Source organism: Lactuca virosa, chromosome 2 (assembly GCF_052849685.1).
Source record: "Lactuca virosa cultivar CGN04683 chromosome 2, Lactuca_virosa_CGN04683_v6, whole genome shotgun sequence".
In the NCBI taxonomy this organism is placed as follows: Eukaryota; Viridiplantae; Streptophyta; class Magnoliopsida; order Asterales; family Asteraceae; genus Lactuca; species Lactuca virosa.
The window spans coordinates 306,193,310-306,218,162 of NC_136427.1; the positions used below are offsets into that span (position 1 = coordinate 306,193,310).

Consider the following 24,853-nt stretch of genomic DNA (forward strand, 5'->3'; position numbering starts at 1 on the left):
GTTTATATGGCATAATAAGTTTTGCAACCTGTACCTGAAATCTATCCAGGAGGGCTTATGTAGTCATTGCAGTTAGACTAACACCTCTAACCAATAAATGTTGAAGTTAAGCTCCCTTGCTTAAGCATGTAGGATTTGAGCGAAAAAAGTGAGTTATATATATATATATATATATATATATATATATATATATATATATATATATATATATATATATATATATATATATATATATATATATAACATCCTTAATACTATATGTATAAGAAAAGTCAGTCGAATTAATAGTAGGCCTCATTCATGAAGTCATGATATAAGAGGGGTATAAAGAAATAGCTTATAAAATAATTGTTTAATAGGTGTCCTTTTCACCCACCGCTCCTTTGTGTGGTGGAGGGTCGTTATCCTAATAGATTTGATAGGACAATAAAATTAAAATTATAATAATAAAGCACTAGAACATTTTTCAAAAATTCTCACTCTAGCTACTTTAGGATAAAATGTGAAATGTATCCTAATCCATGAAAACTTACATTATTTCTTTGCAAAGTCGTTAATGGAGCATGCATGGTTAAATAGCACACTAATGAGGGACTACAAAGTGGAAACGATGGCACATAATCGATTTTATGATTATTGATGGAGCGTATGTGGTTCACCAACATGTCAGTGAGAGATCATAAATGACTTCGAGTACGTGATGCGTGGTTGCATGGTTCTCACATCTTGTTTGTGATCCTCGGTATCACAGTCACAAATGGAAGAGCATAATCTGATATTAAACATGCCATTGAAAAGATTCAATAAATCTCAAAATATCTAGGAGTTTCATATTAGATTGAAATTGGAATTGTACCTACCTAAATAAATTCGTAATTAGATTACAATATCCCTCTTCTTATTTTGAAATATATTAGGATCCTAGCCTTGAATATCAATTTGGGTTCAAATATTAAAGGAAATATATCAACTAACTAAAAATATCTCTCTCAACAGATGTATGGAAACAGTGAATATTTTGCTACTCAAAATTCTACTCCAAATTCAAACTTTGCTCTCTTATCAATTATGTTTATGGAAAAGCTCACTGGTCCAAACTATATGGACTGGATGAGAAACTTGAAGATAACTCTTTGTTATGAGAACAAAGAGTATGTTCTCGAGAACCCATTCCTGAGATTAGTGAATTGACTGCTACTCCTGAAGAATTAGCTAGCCATAAACAACATACCAACAACACCACTAAGGTCGCTTGGATAAGGGCTGCAACTATGGTTCCTGAACTACGAAAGTTATATGAGGACTACTAGCGATTAGAGGTGCACAAATACAAGATCTGATCTGATCCGATCTGGTTTTGATTACATCATACAAAATCCGATTCGGTCAAAATCTGATCTGGATCCAGTCAAAATCCGATCTGATTCCAACTCAAATCCGAATCCGATTTCAAACTGGCTTAAACTAATTTTTAGTGGATTTTAGCAAGTTTTGGGGCAGATTTGGATCCATTTTTTAGCAAATACGGTTTACGATTCGGTATCAGATCTGATTTTTTCCATAAGATTAGGATCTGGTTTCAATCTGGTGGATTGGATCCAATCCGATACAGCTTGGTCAAATACGGTTTTGACCAAAACCGGTTTTCAGATCAGATCAGTTTCAAATCGAGGATCCGGTTTTGGTGTGCATCTCTACTACCCATACGAAATGAGCTTGGATCTTGCTGAAAAGTTTCACAAGAAAGCAAGACAGGAAAGGTATGAAGTCGTCAAGTCCCTAATGGCATGTAAGCTAAAGGAAGGAGAGATTGTATGCGCTCATGTGCAAAAAAATGCAGATATATGTAGAGAGATTGGAAAAACTCAATGTCACATTCGACAAGGAGCTAGCCATTGACATGGTCCTTAACTCCACACCTGTTAGTTATGATCATTTTATTTTGACCTATCATTTGAACAACACCGAGACATCATTGAACCAACTCCACAACTTGTTGCAAACTGATGAATCAGGAATAAAGAAGACTCGTGTACCTATCGCGACAAGTGTTCATGTCCCGGCCATTAATCATGGCAGAGGAAAGAAATGGAATGTAAACGCCCAACCCAATTGGAAGCCCAAGCTGGAGCGTCTAGTGGTGGGTCAAAGGGAAAAGCTCATCCTAATATTCTAGATGTTAGTGATCTAAAGGAGGTCACTTGCTTTCACTACAATGAAAAAGGGCATTGGAATAGAAGTTGTTTGAAGTCTCTTCAAGAGTTGAATGAAGGAAAGATCAATCCTTCTTCAGGTATTTATACTATCCAAATCAATAACACACAACTTTCTAATTCTTGGATCCTTGATATAGGATGTGGTTACCAAATTAGTTCTGATTTGAACGTTTACAAGAAAGTGAGGAAGTGGAGCATGGAAGCTTGAACCTAGTCACGGGGAATATATGAACTTCCCCTATCAACAAGATTATGATTTATGAACTTATGCTTGATAGTGGTGTTATAGTAGATTTAGATAATTGTTGTTATGCTTCAGATATGACTAGAAATTTTATTTCGTTTCATGCATTGTTTAGATAAGTATATCGTTTTTCATTTGAAAATGACAATGGTTCTATTTTAGTTTACAAAAATGATGCTTTTATTTTCAAAGATTTTCCTTGTAATGGAGTGTATAAAACTATCGTATGTGTTAATAACTTAGGCAATAGTGTATTCAATATTGATTCGTCTGATGGTGTAGACAAAGCATTATTGTGGCATTTTCGTCTTGAGTACATTAACAAGAAACACATCACCCAACTCCAAAAGGATGGAGTGTTGGAATTATTTGATTTAAGGTCAAATGATGAATGTGAGTCTTGCTTATTGGGCAATGTGACAAAATCACCTTTCACTGGAACATGTGAAAGAGGCGAAGGACTATTAGGTCTAGTCTGTATAGGCGTATGTGGGCCCTTCAGATCTTCTACAAGGGATGCTAATCGATACTACGTGAAATTTATGGACAATTATAGCATATATAGGTATATCTACTTAATCAAACATAAATCAGAAACTTTTGAAAGGTTCAAAGAGTTTAAGAATTATGTCGAGAATAAATTGGGAAAGAAGATAAAGATGCTTCGATTTGATATAGGTGGAGAGTATATTAGTATCGAGTTCAATGAACACCTCAAGGAATGTGGAATTGTTTCATAATTGACACCTCCTAGGACACCACAACTTAATGGTGTGGCTAAGAGGCGTAATTGAACTTTATTGGAAATGGTTCATTCCATGATGAGTCGAGCCCCTCTTCTTATATCATAATGGGGGTATGCCTTATAGAGGCCTCCCATATCCTAAATCTTGTTCCCACAAAGAAGGTTTCCAAAACACCTCGTGAAATGTGGACAAGGAAAGCTCCCTTACTCGCACATATCAAGGTATGGGGTTGTGAGACTCTCGTAAGACGATAAACTCATGACAAGCTTGAAACCAGAGTTGAGAAGTGTATTTTCATTGGTTACCCACAAAAATCCTTTGGATACTTGTTCTATATACCTAGTGAGAACGTGGTCTTTGTAGCTCGAAGATGAGTCTTTCGTGAGAGAGAGCTTGCATTCAAAGAGTATAATGGGAGTGCTATTGACTTGAAGAAATTCCAGAGTCATCCAACAAAGGAACCTTCGATTACCTCATTGTCGATCCGGTACAGTTAGCATGTCACCTGAGTTTTAGGGTTTTCATATGACTACAGATAGAGACACGTTCATATGTGATAATACATTGGTGAATTTGGATGAACCTGCTAACTACAAGGAAGCGATGGCAGGCCCTGAGATTTCCAAATGGAAGGAGGCAATGGATAGTAAGATTCAGTCCATATATGATAATCAAGTATGGATCTTGGTCGATCATGTACCTGGTCGAAAGACAGTGGGATACAAATGGATCTTCAAGAAGAAGACCAACATGGATGGGAACGTACACACTTTCAAAGCTAAGTTGATTGTGAATGGCTTTACTCAAACCCAATGGATTGACTATGATGAGACCTTCTGACCAGTAGCTAAAATAAAATCTATTAGGATAATGCTTGCGATTGCAACCTTTAATAATTATGAAATATGTAAAATTGATTTTAAAACTAATTTCCTAAATGGGAAGTTAACTAAGGACGTCTATATAAGTCAGCCAGAAGGTTTTATACATGAAAAAGTTCTTGATAAAGTGTGTAAGCTTTAGAAATCCATTTATGGATTGAAACAATAATTTTGCAGTTGGAATCTTTGTTTCCATGAGAAAGTCAAAGGGTTTGGATTTTCTAGAAGTGAAGACGAGTCTTGTGTATATGTCAAAGCTAGTGGGAGTGTAGTGACTTACCTAGTGTTGTATGTGGATGACATACTACGTATAGGAAACGACGTCCTAACCTTACAAGAAGTGAAATTTTCGCTTGGGAATGGTTTCGCTTTGAAGGATCTAGGGGAAGCAACATACATTCTTGGGGATAAGGATTTATAGGGATAGAAAGAAACGTCTTATTGGACTTAGTCATAGTACATACCTGGATAAAATATTGAAACATTTCAGTGTGGAAAATTCCAAGAAAGGGGATTTGCCCATTCATCATACTGTTAAATTAAGTAAGACTCAATGTCCCGGTACCGGTGAAGAAATAGATGACATGAGTCGAGTCCCATATGTATCTACTATAGGATCAATCATGTATGTTATGAAATGTACTCGTCCATATGTGTCTTATGCTTTGAGCATGGTTAGTCGATTTCAGGATAATCCAGGCAGAGCCCAATGGACAACAATCAAGAATATTCTAAAGTATTTGCGAAGACCTAAAGAAATGTTGTTAGTTCTTGGTGGCAATGATACATTAAGAGTGAAGCGTTATAGTGACGCTAACTTCCAAATGGATATAGATAACTTTTGTTCACAATCTGGCTGGTTGTTCCTATTGAATGGTGGAGCAGTGACATGGAAGAGTTCCAAGCAGAATATGATGGTTGATTCTACTTGTGAATCAGAGTAAATAGCAGTGAGTGAAGCGTCAAAGGAAGCAGTCTGGTTGAAGAATTTCATTGGGGATCTTGGAAACGTTTCGACTATTGAGGAACCAATGGAAATCTTTTGTGATAACAAAGGCATGGTTGCTTTAACCAAAGAACCAAAAGATCATGGAAGGTCCAAGCACAATGACAGTAAATATCATTACATCAGACACATAGTTGAAGATGGGCATCTCCTGGTGAAGCGAGTGTCATCAGAAGATAATCTTGTAGATCCTTTCACAAAGGCTCCGAGCAAGGCTAAGCACATCCAACATTCTAGGAGCATTGGTTTGAGAGACAACATTAGTTTTAATAATTAGTTGATAGGTTGAAACTTTTAAACTTTTAAACAAGAATAAATTGTAATTTTTTTTGGTGATTAAATAATGGAGATTTATTTATGACTAATTGTACTGCCTTATTCAATTATGTATTAGTGTGTTTCAAAATTCTTAATTCATTCATACTTTTGGAAGTAAGTAGTGAATCAAGGTTGTCATGAACTGTTTGTAGATTTTCTATGGAGATTAGACATTGCATGAGGATTGCTACAATATTCATGAGTTCTTGAAAATGAGGATCTTAAGTATCGGATAAAACCACACTTAGAGATTACTTCATGGACTTTATCATGAGTAATTCTAAGACGATAATATCTTATATTCTTAAAGCGAGATAAATAGTTCCTAGTTTACGAATCAGTTGTGCATTGGTTTACCCAAACACATTTCGAAATTGGATGTTATAAAGAGTAATTTCATGCATGATTTAGTAAGTACAGTGTATGACTATATAGTCAAAGTAATTTTTTCCTTTTTCCTAACACAAAAAGCGATATCATTGGGCCCTCGATGATTTGATGTTGAAATTATAGTGTTCGGCCCAGCCGAGACTTTATTGTTGTGTTCAATAGATAGTCTGATGACGTCATAAAAAATCGGAAATCGGGAAACAGAATCTTGGAAAATGAGATTTATTATAATCCATGTCTCATGTCCATACGATATCATGAAGAAAAAGTAGTAGTTGATCACTTATCTTAGGGCCAATGTTTGATTTGAGTCAGAGTTCGGTAGTGGCTTTAGAAAGCACTCTTTGTTGTTCAAGGATTATAGTAGCAATTGTAGTTATAGACTTATCCAAATGGGAAATTGTTGGATTAAAGTGTTTAATCTCATAACTAAATTGGTATAAACTTGTAATTAGAAGCAAAGTCATTTTTAGGTTGCACTCATAACTAGAAACTGATTAGAATAACATTTGTAGAAAAAGGAAATAATTTATTAGTTTATTATATGATTAATAAATTAACTAGAAATAGATTAAATTAATTAATAACCGGTCATAATTAATTTGGGGTCAATTGGAATTAGTTAGAAGTGCAAGGGCTACTTTATTATTGCTTAATAGTTGAGCAATAGAGAGGTTCTAGAAACCTCATACTATGCACAGTTTTAGAGTGTCTTCCAAGGCAATCTAGAATGCTCCAGCTACTTAAAGGAAATCAGATAATTATCAAGATTTGAAATAATATTATTTTATGTTCAAGTCTGGTTTTTTGGGTTTTCCTAGCAGCTATATAAAGGGGTATTTGGCTTGCAAATTTCGTCCACTCTTCTTAAAGATATTCCAGCCGAACATTTGATCCCTCTCATTTGTCCTTACTTGTGTTCTAGTTTCTAGCTTTGGGTGTGACTCATTAGAGGCATCATCCTTTTGGTGCTAGCTTTCCAAAGGTCTACAAAGGAAGGAATCAAATGTATTGTTTACAATAACAATTTAAAAGGTATGTAACCCTTAACATATAGATTTCGATTATTGTAGGTTTATTCTATGGCTTGTAGTTCATAGTATGTTGCCTTAATGTGAAGACATAGATCCTTAATAGGTTTCATGTACCCTTAATTGTTAAGTGTAATTTTCCGCATTGTACGTGAATTTTATAGCCTAAGAAACCCATCACGAACGACCTTAGTTGTTGTCGACAAATAGAATAACCAATGATAAAAAATGGGTCAACAAACTAAACTCAATGATGTCACACACTACTAAGAAAGGCCAACGCGAAAATACACACATCGACCTCTGAAGTTGATTGACAAATGAACAACTGCCCATCCTTGACCATACATAGCAATATGTACTGCGAGCTAACCAATCTCTCTATATCTGGTACATGACATGCACGACTCAAACATCCTTCATCCATAAGGAACGAGCAAGTTCCTTGACTGACAGCTTCCGATGTGAGTACAACCCACACATCCCTGAACACATAAATCTGATGGCAACTAACTCTATGCTCACAGTCTGACCAAACCTTAATTACGTCGTAACCATGTAGAATTCTGAAGAATCCTTGAGAACGCAACAAGAAACTTCCAAACTCTTAGCACTTTGATGGTAGCCCACCTTCCGTCTCTTATGCCGCAATAATCCTGAACCAAAAATTTAGTATACCTACATAGCAAATTCCTCAGACCCATTGTGATGAAACCATAAAATCAAACCGGCTGATGATCCTCCAAGCAGAATACCCAGTTCTCCCCCACTTACGGTTCGAACCATCATCTACTGGCGTCTACCACATCAAAGCCTCAGACCGGCTCAACCAGATACATACCAACCTTGACTCTCGGAATGCAACATATCATATTACGATCCTTCAAATAATGACCAAACAATCATAAAGAAAACCCTGAACCTCAGATGGATACCTCATAAACTTTCCCCAACATCGTCGCCTCATTGTTAATGAAATCGATCATAATACCATTGGATTAATGAGGCACCTTACAAACTGAACTTCTTGCGACCGAAACTTGCATTAGAAGAATTTATCCACAACTTTATCCTCCTATGAAGCTTCAAGAATCCCTTACAGATGCTCAAATAATAGCTCCGTTAAACTCAACATATCAATAGAACTCTCCTTTCCAAATCAGAAACATCTCGATCCTCCTCAGATACGCCGGATCTTCTCAAAACTGCATCACATATCCGACTCACGACATTGTCTTAACCTAGGCCACCGAACCAAAAGAACCGTCGAGTCTCAAAATATTCCCTTGCTGAAAGACAAAAACGATTCATGGCTGCTTCTCGTCTTGTCATGGCGTTGGTGGTCTTGTATTGAAAGATTTTCAGACTTGAATTCCATACTTATCAGCCATGGCTGCAGCTGCTACTATTGCGAGGTGTTCCTTACTTAGAAATAAATGGGATAGAGTAAAAAAACAATGATATAACAGTTGAAAAAACAGACAAAAAAACATTTTTTAATCAATTAATGTACAGGAAAAACGTAGAGTAAAAAAATAATGATATAACATATCAAAAATCTGTATTTGGCATTTTAACAAAAACTTGGTGGGCATAATTCAGTTAAGGTTTTACTGAGCTTCATAATCGAGAATCAAAAAACCAACTAAATCAAATAAGAAAATAACATACAGAACAACATTCATGATGAGGTCATGCTTCAATACTTTTACCCCATCAATATCTCCAACCTATAATTGCAAATACCAAGGCTTTATATAGCACTTGAAACAGTATATGATGAGACCATATTACTTCTAATGGAATCTGCATATGAGAAATCTTCAACTGAAGTTTTTTTCTCTGAAGCTCCTGCAATAAATGACCAATCAGTATAGACATGGTTGGTAAACATCTTCAAAATATTTCGACACATTTACCTATGAATGGGTTGATTTTTGTATATTCAACACATAGACGCCCAAATCAACCAAACGAACCACATAAATAAACGAGAAGAAGAACTTGATGTCTTTTGGTGATGATTTGAAGCGTAACCAAGAAAAAAGAGAAGAGAAATATGAAGAAATTGAAAAAGAAAACATAATCATCGAAAGTATTTTGGAAAATTGGAGCCTTTTAAGGAGATACAGGAGAGAGTTTGGGAAACAAATCGAAGAGCACACACCCAAATCCGGAGTCGATGAATACTATGACAGAGTAAGAAAATGTAGCCACCAAATGCTTTAGAAGACCATCTGATCGGTTCTAAAGTGCAAATTAGGGCCTAAAAGGGTAGGTTTTTCAAACAGAAAAGCAAAATTGAGCATAGAATGAAAAAAAAAATCAAACCTGGACAAAATGAAATCGACAAATTTTTGACCGATAGAAGTAATATAACTCCATCGGCAAGAGAATCTATGAAGCAAGTTGGAGGAGTCAAAATCCATGCGACGCGTGTATTGAAGATTGACTAATCTGAAAAGAAGGTCGGTCTATTGGAATAAACATTGGGCGTACAGGAGGCGAGCAGGTGGGTTCGTATATTTCCAAGGAATGAAGAACCATTTGATATGCAGATACGAAGATGAGATGGAATTGGGGTGATTTTAGGGATTTTTGCTCATAATAGAGAGAAAGAAGATTAACAAAGATCAATAGTGGGTTCGTATTATTCCAAGGAATGAAGCGGTGGATACGCACACTAATCCCATGGTTATTGGTTAAATTGGCGGTGAAATCAGACAGAGAACACGTTGTTGTTACTGTCAACCACTCTACTGTCCTTAATTAATAAAAAAGAAAAAAATGGACCATTAGGAACAAGTATTGTTCCTAAGGGAAAATCAAATTTATATATATATAAGAAATGGCATATATATGCTATAAAAGTTATTAAGATATGATATGAAAATGCTTTAATTTCAAACATATTTAATTTCTCTTTGAACATATTTGTATTGATTTTCAAATATGTTGACACGTTTTCATTTGAGTTAAATTTACGCATTTCATTTACTTAGATAAGTTAAAAGCATCGTTGAATTATCATCTTAATTTTAACTAGTAAAAACCCTCACACTATGCAGTTTAGTGTGTCGGGAAACTCAAACATGCAAGTTTTATGATTGATGACTTGTCTTTTTGCTAAATATTGGTTGTTTTGTAAAACTTTTGGGTAATAAGGAAAAAAAGATTTTTTTATTTTTATTTTAGGGATTAAAACTGTCAAACCATGCAAAGAAATGTGAGCAAAAGTGGCTAAAAGTAGATGACTAAGAAAATTGAGGTAAAAAAACGGAAAAGACGGATGAATCAGCCATGTAGTCGGAAGTTTATAAATAGAGAAAATACCGGCAATAGTAAAAAAATGGGGGGTATTTTCAAAATTTAGACATGAAAATGGACATTTCCGGGTATAGACATGCATTCCGCGGAGGTAGCTCCGCAGAATCTATTGTAACTCCGCGGAATGGCAAAATCGTAAATAAATTAGTGTATTTAAAAAAAACTCAAGATCCATTCTGCGGAGCAACAGTGGATTCCGCGGAGCTCCGCGGAGGTAGCTCGGAGGAATGGATCTTCAGTTTTTTTTTTTTCAAATCGATTCTTCGAGGTTTATATTCATTCCCCCTAACTAATTATTTTCAAGAAAAGATTATGATAATGTTTGGAATGAATGTGAGGTGGAAAAAAAAATTGGTCTTTTAATTAGAGATCATTACATAAAAGAATCATTTGAGGAGATTTTTTTTTCCTAAAGATCCATTCGTCGGAGCTACCTCCGCGGAATCCACTGTAGCTCCGCGAAATGGATCTTGAGTTTTTTTTTTTTAATTTCCTCATTTATATACGATTTTGCCATTCCGCGGAGCTACAGTGGATTCCGCGGAGCTACCTCCGCAGAATCCATGTCTATATCCGGAAATTCAATTTTTTGTGTCTATATTTTGAAATTCAGCCTCAAATAATGTCTGTACCCAGTATTTTCCCTTATAAATATGGGGGCAAAAAGACAAAAAGAAAATTTTATTATTTGAAGTACTAATTATATATATATATATATATATATATATATATATATATATATATATATATATATATATATATATAATGAAATGAGTGATGGTTAAAAAGTGAAATTGTAATGATATTTATCGGAAAAGTAAATAAAAAGTTACAAATACAAAAATAATTCTTTCAAATGAAGACAAGCTTTAGACATAATGAAAATGTCAAATATTAGTAAGAGATGAATATAAATTCAAAGACGTACCAAGATGAAATATTGAATTTTTTTTTAATTAACTTGAACTGTAACTAAAAGGTGTTTGTGTTTATTTTTTGAAAGTGATATGATCATATTTGAATTTATTTTTTGAAATAGAGGTAACTCTAAAATTTTGTAAATAATCAGGCAAGTTAGGTAATTATGTTTTGTTTCTCAGACCTTCAACTTCGTTATTATTAATTTAAAGTTGATTATTCAAAACTAACTATTTAATGTTAGAATAAAAAAAAAAAAAAAAAACTATGCAAATTTCAAAAAGTTATTATTAAAAATCCAATTAAGCAAACCATAAAGTAGTGCCAAATCCAAATACCATCAACAACTAGGCCCGCCAACGGCCCGATCTAACTTTGGGTTTGGTTTTGGGTACTTTTTAAAAGCGAATTTAATGATAAAATATTTTACGGAATTTGTTTTAAAACTCATAAATGTACTCCAAGTGGGCTCATTGAAAGTTGCTCCATTTCAAAAGGATCTTTTAAACTAGACTAAACTGCATAAATAGTCCCTGTGGTTTGCTCAAAATTATCAGGTCCAAAAAAGTTTGGACTAGCAGCAGAGGTCCAAAACTTTCATGTTGTTGCGTTTTTGGTCCAATCTATTATGTCTTTTTTCAAAATGACAGTATTACCCCTATTAATATGATTTTCTTTTTTTTCTTATTTGCTTTTCTGATTTTCAGATTAAAAAAATTAAAAATAAATATACAGCTAATAACTCTCTCTCTCTCTCTCTCTCTCTCTCTCTCTCTCTCTCTCTCTCTCTCTCTCTCTCTCTCTCGTCAAACCCGTCAGAACAGGAAAGCAAAAGTAGCAGGGCTGCCATTGCCGCCCTCCGTCGCCGCTGTGGAATCCCATCGGACACCACCAACCTCTTGACACCACATGAAGATCCCACATCGATGCATGTTCATACCTCAGCTCGTCGGAACCCTAGTTGTAGGGATGATGAATCTCGCGGGGCTTCATCCCGAAATTCCATGGACATCCCCCAAATTTAAAGTTACATTTGATACTTTTGTGATTTGGGGAGTCATCGGACCTGAGCGAATCTTTGGTTCCCGAGATTTGTATAAAAATTTGATATGGCTTTTTCTAATCGACGGCGTTGGATGCAGGGACGACGTTCATGGGTGTGCTGTTGTTCTTCGCCTTGCAAAACGAAGGGGTTAATTTGAAGTGCCCTACACCCTTCTGTATCTGGTCGGAATCGGCGATGAGCAGCAAGGCGGCGGCGATGAGCAACAAGGCGGCAGCGGCGATCTACTGTGGTGGTCGGATTCTGTTCCAGCGGCTCCGGTTACTATGTATCGGGTCGGAATCGGCGGAGAAAGTGAATGGGTGTGGAGAGGGGCCCGGTGATGGCCGAAATCTATGGTTGCGGGTTGTCTTCGTTGTCGGAAAGTCTCTACCTTCATTGGTGGTTTTCTCAATTCAGAAAAAAACGAAGAAGGGGGAAATAGATTAGAGGTCAGGGGATATTTGATAGTGGTGGGTCACGGTGGCAGTGGGTGGTCGAGGGTGGTAGCCCTTGACTGCCATTGATTCCCTCTTCGATCCTTGACAATAATTCAGTGAGAGGGAGGGAAAAGGAGGCAAGATGGTGAGGTTTTTTCCAACAATGGTGAGAGAGAGAGAGAGAGAGAGATTTATTTTCTTGTTTTAGAGAGAGATTTATTTTTATTTATTTATTTATTTTTTTAAATTAGAAATCAGAAAAACAAATAAGAAAAAAGAGAAAATCATATTGACAGGGGTAGATCTGTCATTTTGAAAATAATCAGAACAGATTGGACCAAAGAAGCAACAAAATGAAAGTTTTGGACCATTGGCGCTAGTCCAAACCTTTTTGGACCAAAGTGGCATTTTTCGACATACCACAGGGACCATTTGTGCAGTTTTGTCTTTAAACTAATGTTTGATGGACTTTAAAGTATAAACGTATAAAGTATGAGCTGGCCCAACTGATTGAACAGCGAGTTTCGTTCAAATCAGATGGAAAAACCGCACATCCCGCGAAAATAGCATCTCCGTCGTCGTTACAAAATTGTTGCGATTCAGAAGGCGGAAAGTTTTACTGATTCATGATTACAAATCTCAAACCTTTTAATCGTTTTCAATGGTTTAACAGGTATGATTTCCTTTTGTTCTTATATCGAATTTACTGTTTTTAGACTGAGGTTATCGACTGTAGATGATATATCGTTAGGAAATGTCATCTACAATTTTATAATGGATCTTATTCTAAATATTGCGTTCATCATGATCGCTGCATTCTATTTAACAGTATAAACTTATGGTTAAATCTATAACAAATTTCGAAAGTAACGGTCCTTTCAGTTGCTTCTGTGCTCGATTTCGTCAAATGATTATAATACTTTGAATTTTATAAACTAGTTGGTAGTGATCACGAATTCATGCACTGAAATATCGAATTAATAGAACATGTATATATTGTTGCATCTTTGAATCTCTGATGACTGATGACTTTGTATTTCTCTCACAATTAGTGTTTATCCCTGATACGTTACTCTAATTATCAAAAAAAAGCGTAAATTTTAGATAGGAGTTAAAAGAACTCTCCTGTGACCTGAAATTGTCATTATCTGAAGTCTTGTTTGGATTAGAGTTATTCATTGTATTGTAGTAGCCAAATTTTGGACCATTTTATTTAATCTTGTGGCACTACCATGTGCATTCATGTTTGCAAGGACAAATCTGTGAAAGCAGGACAATCTCACACTGTCAATTTTGTGTGCAGTCTATGATACTCATGTATGTAATGTATATGTATGAGAGCTTGAGAAGCACTTGAATATGAATAATACTTTTATGGCTCCTATACTATGAGGTAAGTTTATGTTTTCCCATCAAGTTTAGGGCAATATACATAAAAGGCCACTATTTTTTGGCCTTTTGGGACTTTAACCACTGTTTTATTTCGGTCGATGAAATTCTAAAAAGAAAATTTTACTCGATTCCATATTTCTGGTTTAGGTTTAACATGTGTTGAAATTGACAGGGTGAAAAATTAAATATCCTCCTAATAACATGTGAGATTCATTAATTCTCTCTCTTAATCTCCTCTCTTAATTTTGATACTTGTCATGATCTAATGAGTAGAAAGATAGATATGAACAAAAGGTAGGAAGATATTTGATTTCTCTTTTCTCATTTACCTACATGACATCATATGTACTTCATTAAATAGCATCTTACTTCCTAAAAATGCTTTCTTATTTGTTGTTTTAGTAAATTATACACATACCATGTAGATAATTAGAAGTCATTTTAGAAAGTTAGATGTTATTTTAGGATATAAATATGATGTCATGTAAATAAATAAGAAGTCATATCATTCTTAACACCCGCTAAACTTGAAATTAGGGTCATAATTAACTTATGTAAAATATTACGATTAAACCGTAAAAATTAGCAAAATATAATAATTTTTGGGGTAAATTAAATCAGTTGTCCCTGTGGTTTGGGGTAGTCTGCGTGCTTGATCCCTAATACTATTTTTTTAACTCGGACGATCCCTATGATTGAAATTTGTTTCGGTTTTGGTCCCTAAACAAGTTAAAAGACTAAGGTCCCTTTTGATATACATCTTTCCAGGTCCAAACAAATCTTTCTGGTTGAATGGGCTGGAAAGACTGTTTGATTTGAAGAAAAATGGGTCTTTCCCAGTAAGATGTCACAAAGTCCCAAAACCATGTCTTTATGGGTTGAATGAAACTTTGGACAATTGTGTCCTAACAAAAAAGGCACGCTTTTCCCTTTGGAACTGGAAGTACCTGAAAATGTTCAAACCATAAAACCGTAAGCACAAAACTTAGTGAGTTCCCCAAAATACCACATAACATACATATATTGCCATGGGCTACCCTCATGGTCTTGCATACAAGTGCTATGAGCTACCCCTTTGGTCTTTCATACCATTGTCATGGACTACCCCGATGGTTTTTCTTCACATTGTCTTAGCTACCCCATGGCCTTATATACAAGCGTCATGGGCTACCCCATGGTCTTTCATACAAGTGTTATGGGCTACCCCATGGTCTTTCATATAAATGCCTCGGGATATCCCTGGGGTCTTCCATGCAAGTATCACAAAGACAACTAGCATCCAACACAATATAGTAAGAATACTCACCTGTCTCACGATGTCAAATATACCACAACTAACTGCCATGTAACTGGTGCTACAACACACCCATCAATCAAACTAGGTCCAAATTTAGTATATACCTTAGAACTAGCACTTTGACCGAAAGTCAACCCCTGTCAAAAAGACAACGGTCAAAGTCAACTGTCCAAGTTAACTTTAGAGAGTCGCCACATCGTGACCTCCTATTGGTCACGTCGTGGCATAATAAAGACAAAATAGTCGTGTGCCCCTCCCCAGTCACCACGTTGTGACAGTCAAAACGTCACATCGTGAAAACTAGTTTAACGACTTAATGGATTAAGCCATTTTCCATCGATTCCATGAGCTCCAAAGCTCAGATCTGATTCTGACCAATGTCTTAATTGATAAAGTTTCCAACCTTTTCCATTGAGACATCCCTCTAAGCCAAGATCTCAAATCCAAGGTCCTTAATGGCAACTTAATGCATGGTATCAACCATTAAGCACTTAATTTTTAAAGTCTTCAATCTAAAACTTCTAGAAGGATTTTAGGGACCCTAATGATCCCTAAAAATGCAAAGTTTATGGACAAGCATGCCCCATACATGTCGTTTCCCAAATCTAGGTCAAAAGATGTAATATGACCTAAATCCATGCAAAGTCCCCAAATCACAACCACATCCTAGATCTATGAGATATAATGTTCTTCGGACTCAGAGAGATCATAAAGTTGCAAACTTTATCCCATTTACTCATCCCATCTTCACAAATGGGGCAAAATATAACATAAAACCTAGATCTAAGAGGCATACAACAAAAAGATGAGAGTTTGAGGACTTACAAGAAGTCTAGAAGCTACACACAAAGATGATGAGCGGTTGCTTTGAGGAACTAAGCACCAATTCTTCTTCTCCTTCTTTCGAAACCACTACAAACTTGCAAAAGTGAGATCAAAAGCCTCAAGAGGGCTAGGGTTTGGCCAAAGGGGCGTTTGGAGGTGATGGAGGCTGAGGGTGAAGGAAACCTTAGCCCCTAACTTCCTTTAAATAGGGTCCAAGTCTGAAATTAGGGTTTTGCATCTGATTAGATGTCACGTCATAACCCATAAAGGGTCACGTCGTGACACACAACCGAACCATCCTGATTAATACGGCCATGTCACGACGTGACGGTGCTTCCCTCACGTCGTGACCCTCCCATAACTCACATAATACTTCACATTTTTATACCTCAAGGATTTGAGTGTTACAACCAGCACCACACACTCTTCCCTTAAACCCACATATCTATTCTTCCCCCAACCACTAATCTGATCGAAAAAACTCAGTCAACAAACATGCAACATCAATAAGACCTAAATCTGGCATATAAGACTGGGTTTTTAACCTTATTGGCAAAAATGCTTTTGAATCAACACTACAACCCAGAAAAGCCCCAATGAACTAAAACCCCCAAAAATTAAGCAAATTCAAGTGTAATTCAATGAAATTTCTTTTTCTTTGAGCAAATTCAAACATAAACCAAGAAAATATAAGGCTTATGGATTCAAAATCTCCTTTTTACATCACTCTTTGTCGTCGGGGTCTCCTTATTTAGCTTTTAATATGTAGATCAGAGAATAGAGGTATAAGTATGGCATGTCGGAGGCGGTAGTTGGTTTCTGGTGATGATTTTTCTTTACAAAGGGGAAGATAAGATTGAATTATTTTCCCTCGTATTTTTGTATCCTCGTTCAAAAATTTGATCTGAAACTCGAATAAACAAGAAACCTAAATTTGTAGATGGCCACTATACCCTGGTTTAGCCCATCAACATATATGAAGAGAGAGAGAGAGAGAGAGAGAGAGAGAGAGAGAGAATGAGAGTTGTAGATCCGACGAACCTGGTTTTTTCAGTAAGAGGCGGTGTCGATGTTCTTCTAGTAACCCTCATATTCTCCAGCGAACATGGTTTTCCTCTGGCGACTTCTAGTTTCCATTTTAAATTTTGTTGGCGTATTCATGCGTAATCTTAACGGTGGTTGATAGAGTTGGTTTAGTTAATTTTCCCTTTTTACCCTTCTTACCCTTTGTATATAAACTATATTTTTTCTATATTGTAACTTAACTTTTCCATAATCAAAGAATTACTTTTCCCTCTTTTGTTCTTGTAATGATTAACTCCAGATTTGACAGTCATTGATGCGAATTATGATAAGAAGTGAGATGAAGAGTGTACCTCTCGTTGTTTTTCATCCTGAATCAGAAGAGCATAAGCTTGAGCAACAGAAGGAAGAGGTTTCATTAGAACCTTCCCCTGGTTGATCCATAATAGACATTCAATCCCATAAGAAACTTAATCAGCCTTTGATTTTGCTGACTTTCTTGAATTGCGTGTGCAGCACCATAAGTAAAACTTGGAATCAAGGATAGGGCGTTTAATTCGGCCTATTGTTTCTTCAATTTGGTGAAATAGGTGGGCAGATCATCAGATCCCTAAGTTAGGTCGGAAAATTCCTTTTGAAGATGATACAATTTTTCTCCGTTTGATTGTCTGAATCTGTCATCGAGATCTTCCCAAATAGCCTTCCTGGAGTCCCTCGAAGTCGGTGGACCATCTTATTTTAATATATACATTTTATAAAATACTAGATAAACAATATAAATAAAGTTAAAAGAAATTAGAAAATGGTAAATTAGTCTTTTTAACTCATTTAGGGAGCAAATCTGAAACAAATCTGAATCATAAGGACCATCTGAGTTAAACAAAATTAAGGACCAAGTATGCAGATTACACTAAATCGTAGGGATCATTCATGTAATTTTTGTTATAATGCCCTAAAGTTTATGTGGTGAGAGTCATGTGGAGCCAAGATTTATCGAGGACTATGTAGTCGGTAAAGTTTCTTTCACAAATATTTACAATGAAAAATTAAATATTTTTATATTTTTTATTTATGTTCATCTTCCTGTTCATATAAAATAATGACGTGTGGAATCCACCAATTTTCTGTTTTAATCTTCACTTTTGATTTTAATCGCTTACATTGATCTATAAGTAAGAAAATTAATATAAACAAAAGAAAGAAGGATATTTGATTTCTTATTTACAAATAAACATAATTGTAGCTTAATATAAACAAAAGAAAGAAGGATATTTGATTTCTTATTTACAAATAAACATAATTGTAGCTTAATATGGGAAACCTATTTTTCCTACAAATATTTTATTAATTCCTACAGGTAGGGAAACCGGACAGGAACCGGAACCGTTAGAACCAGAATATATAGAACTGTTCCAGTTCCGAGTTTAAAAATTGGTTTTATTCGGGTTCCGAGTAATCCGGGTTTGGGTTCATCGGGTCCGAACAAAGCGGGTCTAAGAACTGGAACCGGTGTTAGGAACCGGAACAACTTTTAGGGGTCGGAACCGGTTTCTGTGAAACATTTAAAACATGCATATCACATTCGTTTCAAGTCGGATTAACATATATTTTTTTTCCAACGTGTAGTTTAGAATTTGTACATGATTGGGTGACATGATTACGTGTTTATCTTTAATTTTGTGCTTTATAAATTTATCTGGTTTATCATGGTTTTGTGGGCCTATGTGAGGGTGAGAGTATATACCTTTTTAAGATGTTTGTTTTTAAAAACAATTATTCTTTTAATGAGATTCCAAACATGAATCCTAAGGCAATTTCTAATCATGACATAAAATAAATTAAAATGGTAGCTAGATTTTTTAGAATCAAATCTCCTTTTCAATTCAAACCAAACATTAAATATAATATATATTAACTTCTTTGTTTTATTTTGATACAATTATATTTAGACATAAGAATAATGAATTTTTGCTAACTATTTTTGCATGACATAATGTACGATTTTGCTAGACTTTTAAAGAAAACAAATCAGTTTAAGAATATTTAATAGAATAAATTATACAACTAAATTAACTTATGTTGTTAATTTATTTATAGAAAACAAACTATATAAATCATTTACCTATGTAGAATACATAATATAAAAATTTTAATTTTATTTTGTTATGTTCTTCAAAAATTTAAAATTCAAATATACTAATTATACGTTTTTAAAATAAATGAATTCAATATTCATTAATATTTTATTGTTTCTTTTGCGGTTTTGTGAAGTGGTACAACAAATGGAGGTCCATAGGTATCAAAACCACACCACACATAGGATTTACAGAAATTCTAGAAATCCCTAGTGCTTTTCCTTCAATCTTCCTCAAATTCTTGCCTTGTATTCTATTTACGTGATTTTCAAGATCTTTGCAAACCCCTATATGCTAAGCCTTGGCAATAAAGTATCATTTGGTGAGGGTTGTAGACATGTCATATTCTTCCCATTCCTTAGCAGCTTTCCATGTGCAAGATGCCAAAGCACTACTAATGAATTAGCAAGGCATTTGATTTGGTCTCTGTAAAAGTTTTCTACCTTCCTTGTAGAATGAAATAACCACCTACATGTAATTTACATCTTATATGATGCCTTTTGGATATAATGATGTATCGTCATTTTAATAATTTGTCATATAGTGGATTTTTCTAAAAAATCAGGATTCCCATGGTTTTTCCCCGGTTTCGGATTTTCCATGAAAATTCTTGTAATTCGTAATCAACATCTAAAGCAAGAGTGTATGTTGATAGCATATATCGGTGTACATCTAAAGCAAGAGTGCATGTGGAAGGTAACTTTCCAAATTGAAGGTAGCATTGCCTTCCTTGTAAGTATAAAGAAGAAAGAGTAATTGATTTGGTTTCCCACAAGCTCAGTACAACCCTGAATTATGACAAAATGGACCACAATCTTCAAAACTTCCAAAAGACTTTAAAGGCATTCATTCATTCATATATGATAGTAAATTACCCTGCATCATTGAATACCACCTGTCAACATATCTCCATTATCGTCCCCAATGTAGTAAAGTGAAGGTAGAAATCTTTCATTATCTCAGTGTACGTGCCATAGATGTCCACGCATAATCTTCAACCAACCAAAACAAGAAAAGTTGTTAATTAATCATAATATAGTATAATCAAATTCTACAAATGGGTGATTGATTATTTTACAATAAAATGAGGGGATGGAACACCTATCAGATTTCTTATCTAAGTTAACCTATCTTTACCTTAAATCATGTCAATCTTATTCTGTAAATTCTTAGCATCCAAGTTTTCATAAAAGCAACTAAAGATTCAAACTGATTTCTTTATCTGGCAAAAGTGCACCTAAACATAATCATATATGAATTCACATGATGTTTTAACTGATCCGCACTTATTTATTTATTAAAAATTAATAAAACATAACATTTTTCCCCCAAAGAACAAAACAATAATAGAAACATAAAGTGATATTTATTAGTATATAATATAAAAGATATACCCGCTTATTTGTAAAGGGAATGACCCCAAAAAGAAACATAAAAACTCTAGGTACAGCAAAGAATAGACGACAATAGATGCCATATCAAAAGAAACACTTTCACAATTCACACACTATTAAAGATATACTATAATTCTTTTCTTTATAAAAAAAAAAAAAAAAAAAAAAAACTAATTTAAAGTAAATCCCAGCTGAACTTGGGATGATGTATTGTATTGCTGGATGATGACGGTGGCGCTGCCGTCGGCATCGAATCAAAAGTCTCCCATTGTGTAGTCACCACAACCTCCCCAGAGTTCCTCGGCGGTTGTGGTGGTGGTTGCTGTTTAGGCGCCACCGGTATAGGTGGAAAATGCCCAACCGACCGTCTGGATTTAGGAAATGGGTGGCTTGGTGAGGCGGCGCTACCATGCCCGTTTGAATGTTTCTGTTCTACCGGCGGCTGCTCCGGCATTGAGTTTTTAATCTTCAAAACATCGAGAGCTTCCACGTACTTTTGAACCCTTTTCACCTGCATTTTCCGTTGCAATTTCACATCTCCTTCCGCCATAATTCCATCCAATTTAAGCAGTTGGTTCATCAGTAACTCGATCAGATTCAACATCGTCTTCTCCGCCACTTTCCCGCCTTTTGAGATCACCGATTCAAGCGCCGACACCTGACCACCGACCAAATCGTAATGATTAAGCTTTTAGTTTAACATACTAATCGAATCATCGAATTGTGAAAGCCGATTGATTAGGTACCTGGCCAGCGAGTCTATCGACCTCTAAGCTAATTTCAGATATCGATTTCGCCGCCTTCTCCATTTTTGCGTTCTTTCGCATCTCGATGTATCTTTTCTCTTGGCTAATCGGATCTTCCAACACCACCATTTTCGATCGATCCTTCACGCCGACAACATCGAGAAAAGTTTTGGAGCTTCTTTCTTTATCTTTGTACATAATTTTTTGATCTTCATGGTGTAGTCCTGTTGGTCCGGTTAACATCTTCTTCAATTCACCTGTAACACGACCCAAGGATTATAATCTGAATCTTTCAAATTTCCAGAAATGGTTATTACATCGAAAATTGAAATTCATAAGCTACTTACCAAAAGTGGCTTGAGAATTGATACGGATTTCATGGTAAATGGACCCGTATTTGACACGAACTCTTATAGTAGGTGGAGGTATACGGGTCTGTTCTTCATTCGGATCTCGCTTCTGGACTAGCATTCCTCCTGGCCGGACCTCCCATTCATTATCAACACCGGCGGCGGCGGCGGCCATAGTCGGCTCCGGTGCTTTGGTTCTCATGTGCATCATGTTTGGGTGAGAGAGATTGAAGACTGAGGTCAGATTTCAAGATTTCAGACCTTTTGCCGATTAAAAAGGAGATAAGTCTCTCAAGATCAAACCATTGACCTGGCAAGGATCCGCGTCGGTGATATCATCATAAACCAGAGACTCACGCGTGTCTAGAGAGAGAAAGAAGTAAATGGTTAGAAACTGAAACACGCACTTCCCAACTCCTCCACAGATCCCACCGGCCACCGGTGACGGAAATCAAGAATTATAGTCAAAACTTAAAAATATGTCGTCTCTTTTTGTCAATTTTTGACAAAGAGAGTTGAGATCTCTTCAGAAAATGCCACACAGAATCTAAATGTAGCAGGCGACACCGCCAAAAATATGTTTGACGCCTGCAATTTTTGGCTCTTTCAATTGGAGGAAGGAATCAATGCAGATGAAAATAGGAAATTAGGTATGACACTAAATAAGATGGAATTCTTTCAACGATTTGATCTTTTTCCCTCTCTCTAGTGGAGAAATTTGGAAGGCAAGTGGAGAAAGAAAGAGAGATATGGAAACTAAATTAAAACGAATGGACGGCGAATACAATAAGACTTGAAATACTATATAAACGAATCTTCCTCAATTATATATATATATATATATATATATATATATATATATAGAGAGAGAGAGAAAGAAAGAGAGAGAAAAAAAAAAAAGAGAAAAAGTTTAATAAATAACCATAATTATTGGTTCTCTAAGGAATCAAATTTTTTTCCAAGTTTTAAAACTTATTGTTTATCGAAAAAAAAAAAACCAAAAATTTTTAAATTAATAACTTCACATTATGAATGCTAAAAAATAAATTATATATTTTTCGAGTTTACCGTATGAATTCAGATTCACACTGTGAATTTGACGAATTTTTTTATCGAATTTAATATCATTGGAAAAATGATAAAAAATTTTAAATTTCTATATTTTTAGTTTTTTTTTATAAAAACAAGCTCTAAATGTTGAAAAAAGATTGGTTCATTAGTTAATTATGGTTCTCTATTGAACCACACTATATATATATATATATATATATATATATATATATATATATATATATATATATATATATATATATATATGAAAAAGCATCATAAATGGTCTCTATGCTTTCAAAACTTTTGATGATTAGTCTTTATTGTAAACTTCGTTGAATTTTGTCTGTTAACTGAAGGACATTTTCGTCATTTCACTACCACAAGGATCATTTATGATGTTTTTCTTAATTTTTTTTAAATTAAATATAATTATTTAATATATAAAAGGTCTCTCTCTCTCTCTCTCTCTCTCGTCAAAAGAACTTCTTTCCTTTTCTCTTAATCTGATCAAGATCGAGACCTCCATATGTATCTCCACCCACGGTCACCGCTGAATCACCCACCTCCGTCAATGAAACGAAACCTACTGTTGCCGGCTATATCTCTTCTTCCTATCCGAAAGCTCTATTTCCAAAACTAAAGAAACCCGATTTAACATATTGGCTTAGAGTAAATTCGGTTCCTATTTGCCAACTTCAGTTCTTCTTGGGTTTTAGTTTGATTTCATATGGAAAGCACCATTAAAGAACACATCATCATATCATGAACTGTTGCAACTCAATGATTCTCCACCTTGCACCTAGCACCATCCAACCATCACCTTCATGTCACCACTGTGACACTGAGCATCATCTTCTACCAACCTGTAATTCAAAGAGAGAAAAAGGGATAATAGACAAGCTTCGATTCAGAAGATAAGGAAAAAAAAAAGGTTTTGATTTTCACAGACATACAAGAAATAGGTTGAGGTTTTAGGGAAACCATTTTTTATGGGTTTCCAAACACACAAAAAACATACATGGGAGTCAAATAACCTCAAATTCCCATCTACAATCGATTTTTGGAGCTAATATATGATTTTATTGTGTTTATTGTCATCTAATATGAGCCCTAACAATTGAATTCAATAGTTTTTCTTTTTGCCTGCCATGTGTTTGTTAAAATGTCAATTTAGAATTTCTTATGAACTTTGATACTTATGTTGGGTGGCGTCCCAGTTCCTCCCGATCACATATGGTATATGCCCTGGTTCTTGATTTAAAAACATTTGTGAGATAGATAGAACCATACAGGCAGTGGTCAAATCAAAAGGTGGAGGAGAAGATAGATTGTTTGGTCTATTAGTTCCGGTGAATCGGCCTTAAATCTCGACGCATATATAACGAAATAAGAGTGGTGGTGATCGTTACCTGTTGTATTATCGAAGTGGTGTTCGATGGATGGCAAGAGGTGGTGTGAGGAGGTGCTACGCAGATTGAACATAGGCATAACGCGCTTCCCCGTTACCCATACTCATAGGTCTAAGCAAACACATAAATGTTGCAAAGTTAACCGTATGTAACAACATCATCAAGATAAGAAAGACAACAATATATATATATATATATATATATATATATATATATATATATATATATATAGCATGGGTTTTCTCCTAGTTAGATTTTCTTATAATGCACAAAACAAATATCACAATATTAATCAATTTTAATAGAATTAATCATTTTAACATGATAGAAGTTGAGAAAAAAAAAATAAGTAAAATATTAAAGTGTTAATATATTAACTCATGTATTTTGACTTAATCAATAAAGTCATTACGTCCATATTACGTAAAAAAAATGGCCATATACTATTAAACATAGTAAATACTTAAGTCCTAAAGTTCATTAAGTGAAAAGCAAACATCATTTTGTGCTGGGTTTGAATTTCAAATAAATGATGTTTAGACAAATGCTTATGAAAAAAATCAACATAAACGATATGTGCTATGTTTGTTATTTGGAAGCATATGAAACAATATTACTATTGAATAACTATCATATGAAAAAAAATAACATATATAAACATGGATCATTT

The 24,853-nt window shown here is 35.0% G+C and overlaps 1 protein-coding gene across 1 annotated transcript; it reads right to left on the reverse strand.

Annotated features, from left to right (window-relative positions):
- Nucleotides 1-20,575: 20,575 nt before the first annotated feature.
- LOC145161595 (BAG family molecular chaperone regulator 2-like) lies at nt 20,576-22,519 on the reverse strand. The gene is made up of 3 exons (XM_079081148.1): nt 21,719-22,519; nt 21,372-21,628; nt 20,576-21,283 (listed from the first exon to the last, which is right to left on the reverse strand). Exons 1-3 carry the CDS (start codon nt 21,930-21,932, stop codon nt 20,801-20,803), a joined length of 954 nt encoding a protein of 317 aa, XP_078937274.1. The 5' UTR covers nt 21,933-22,519; the 3' UTR covers nt 20,576-20,800.
- Between the last annotated feature and the right edge of the window lie 2,334 nt (nt 22,520-24,853).

What these genes read in the sequence shown, in the direction of transcription:
- LOC145161595 (XM_079081148.1), bottom strand. Translation starts at nt 21,932, where the DNA reads ATGATGCACATGAGAACCAAAGCACCGGAGCCGACTATGGCCGCCGCC. An exon ending in CAATTCTCAAGCCACTTTTG is followed by an intron (nt 21,629 to 21,718) that starts GTAAGTAGCTTA and finishes GTCGTGTTACAG; the next exon opens with GTGAATTGAAGAAGATGTTA. An exon ending in TCGATAGACTCGCTGGCCAG is followed by an intron (nt 21,284 to 21,371) that starts GTACCTAATCAA and finishes GTCGGTGGTCAG; the next exon opens with GTGTCGGCGCTTGAATCGGT.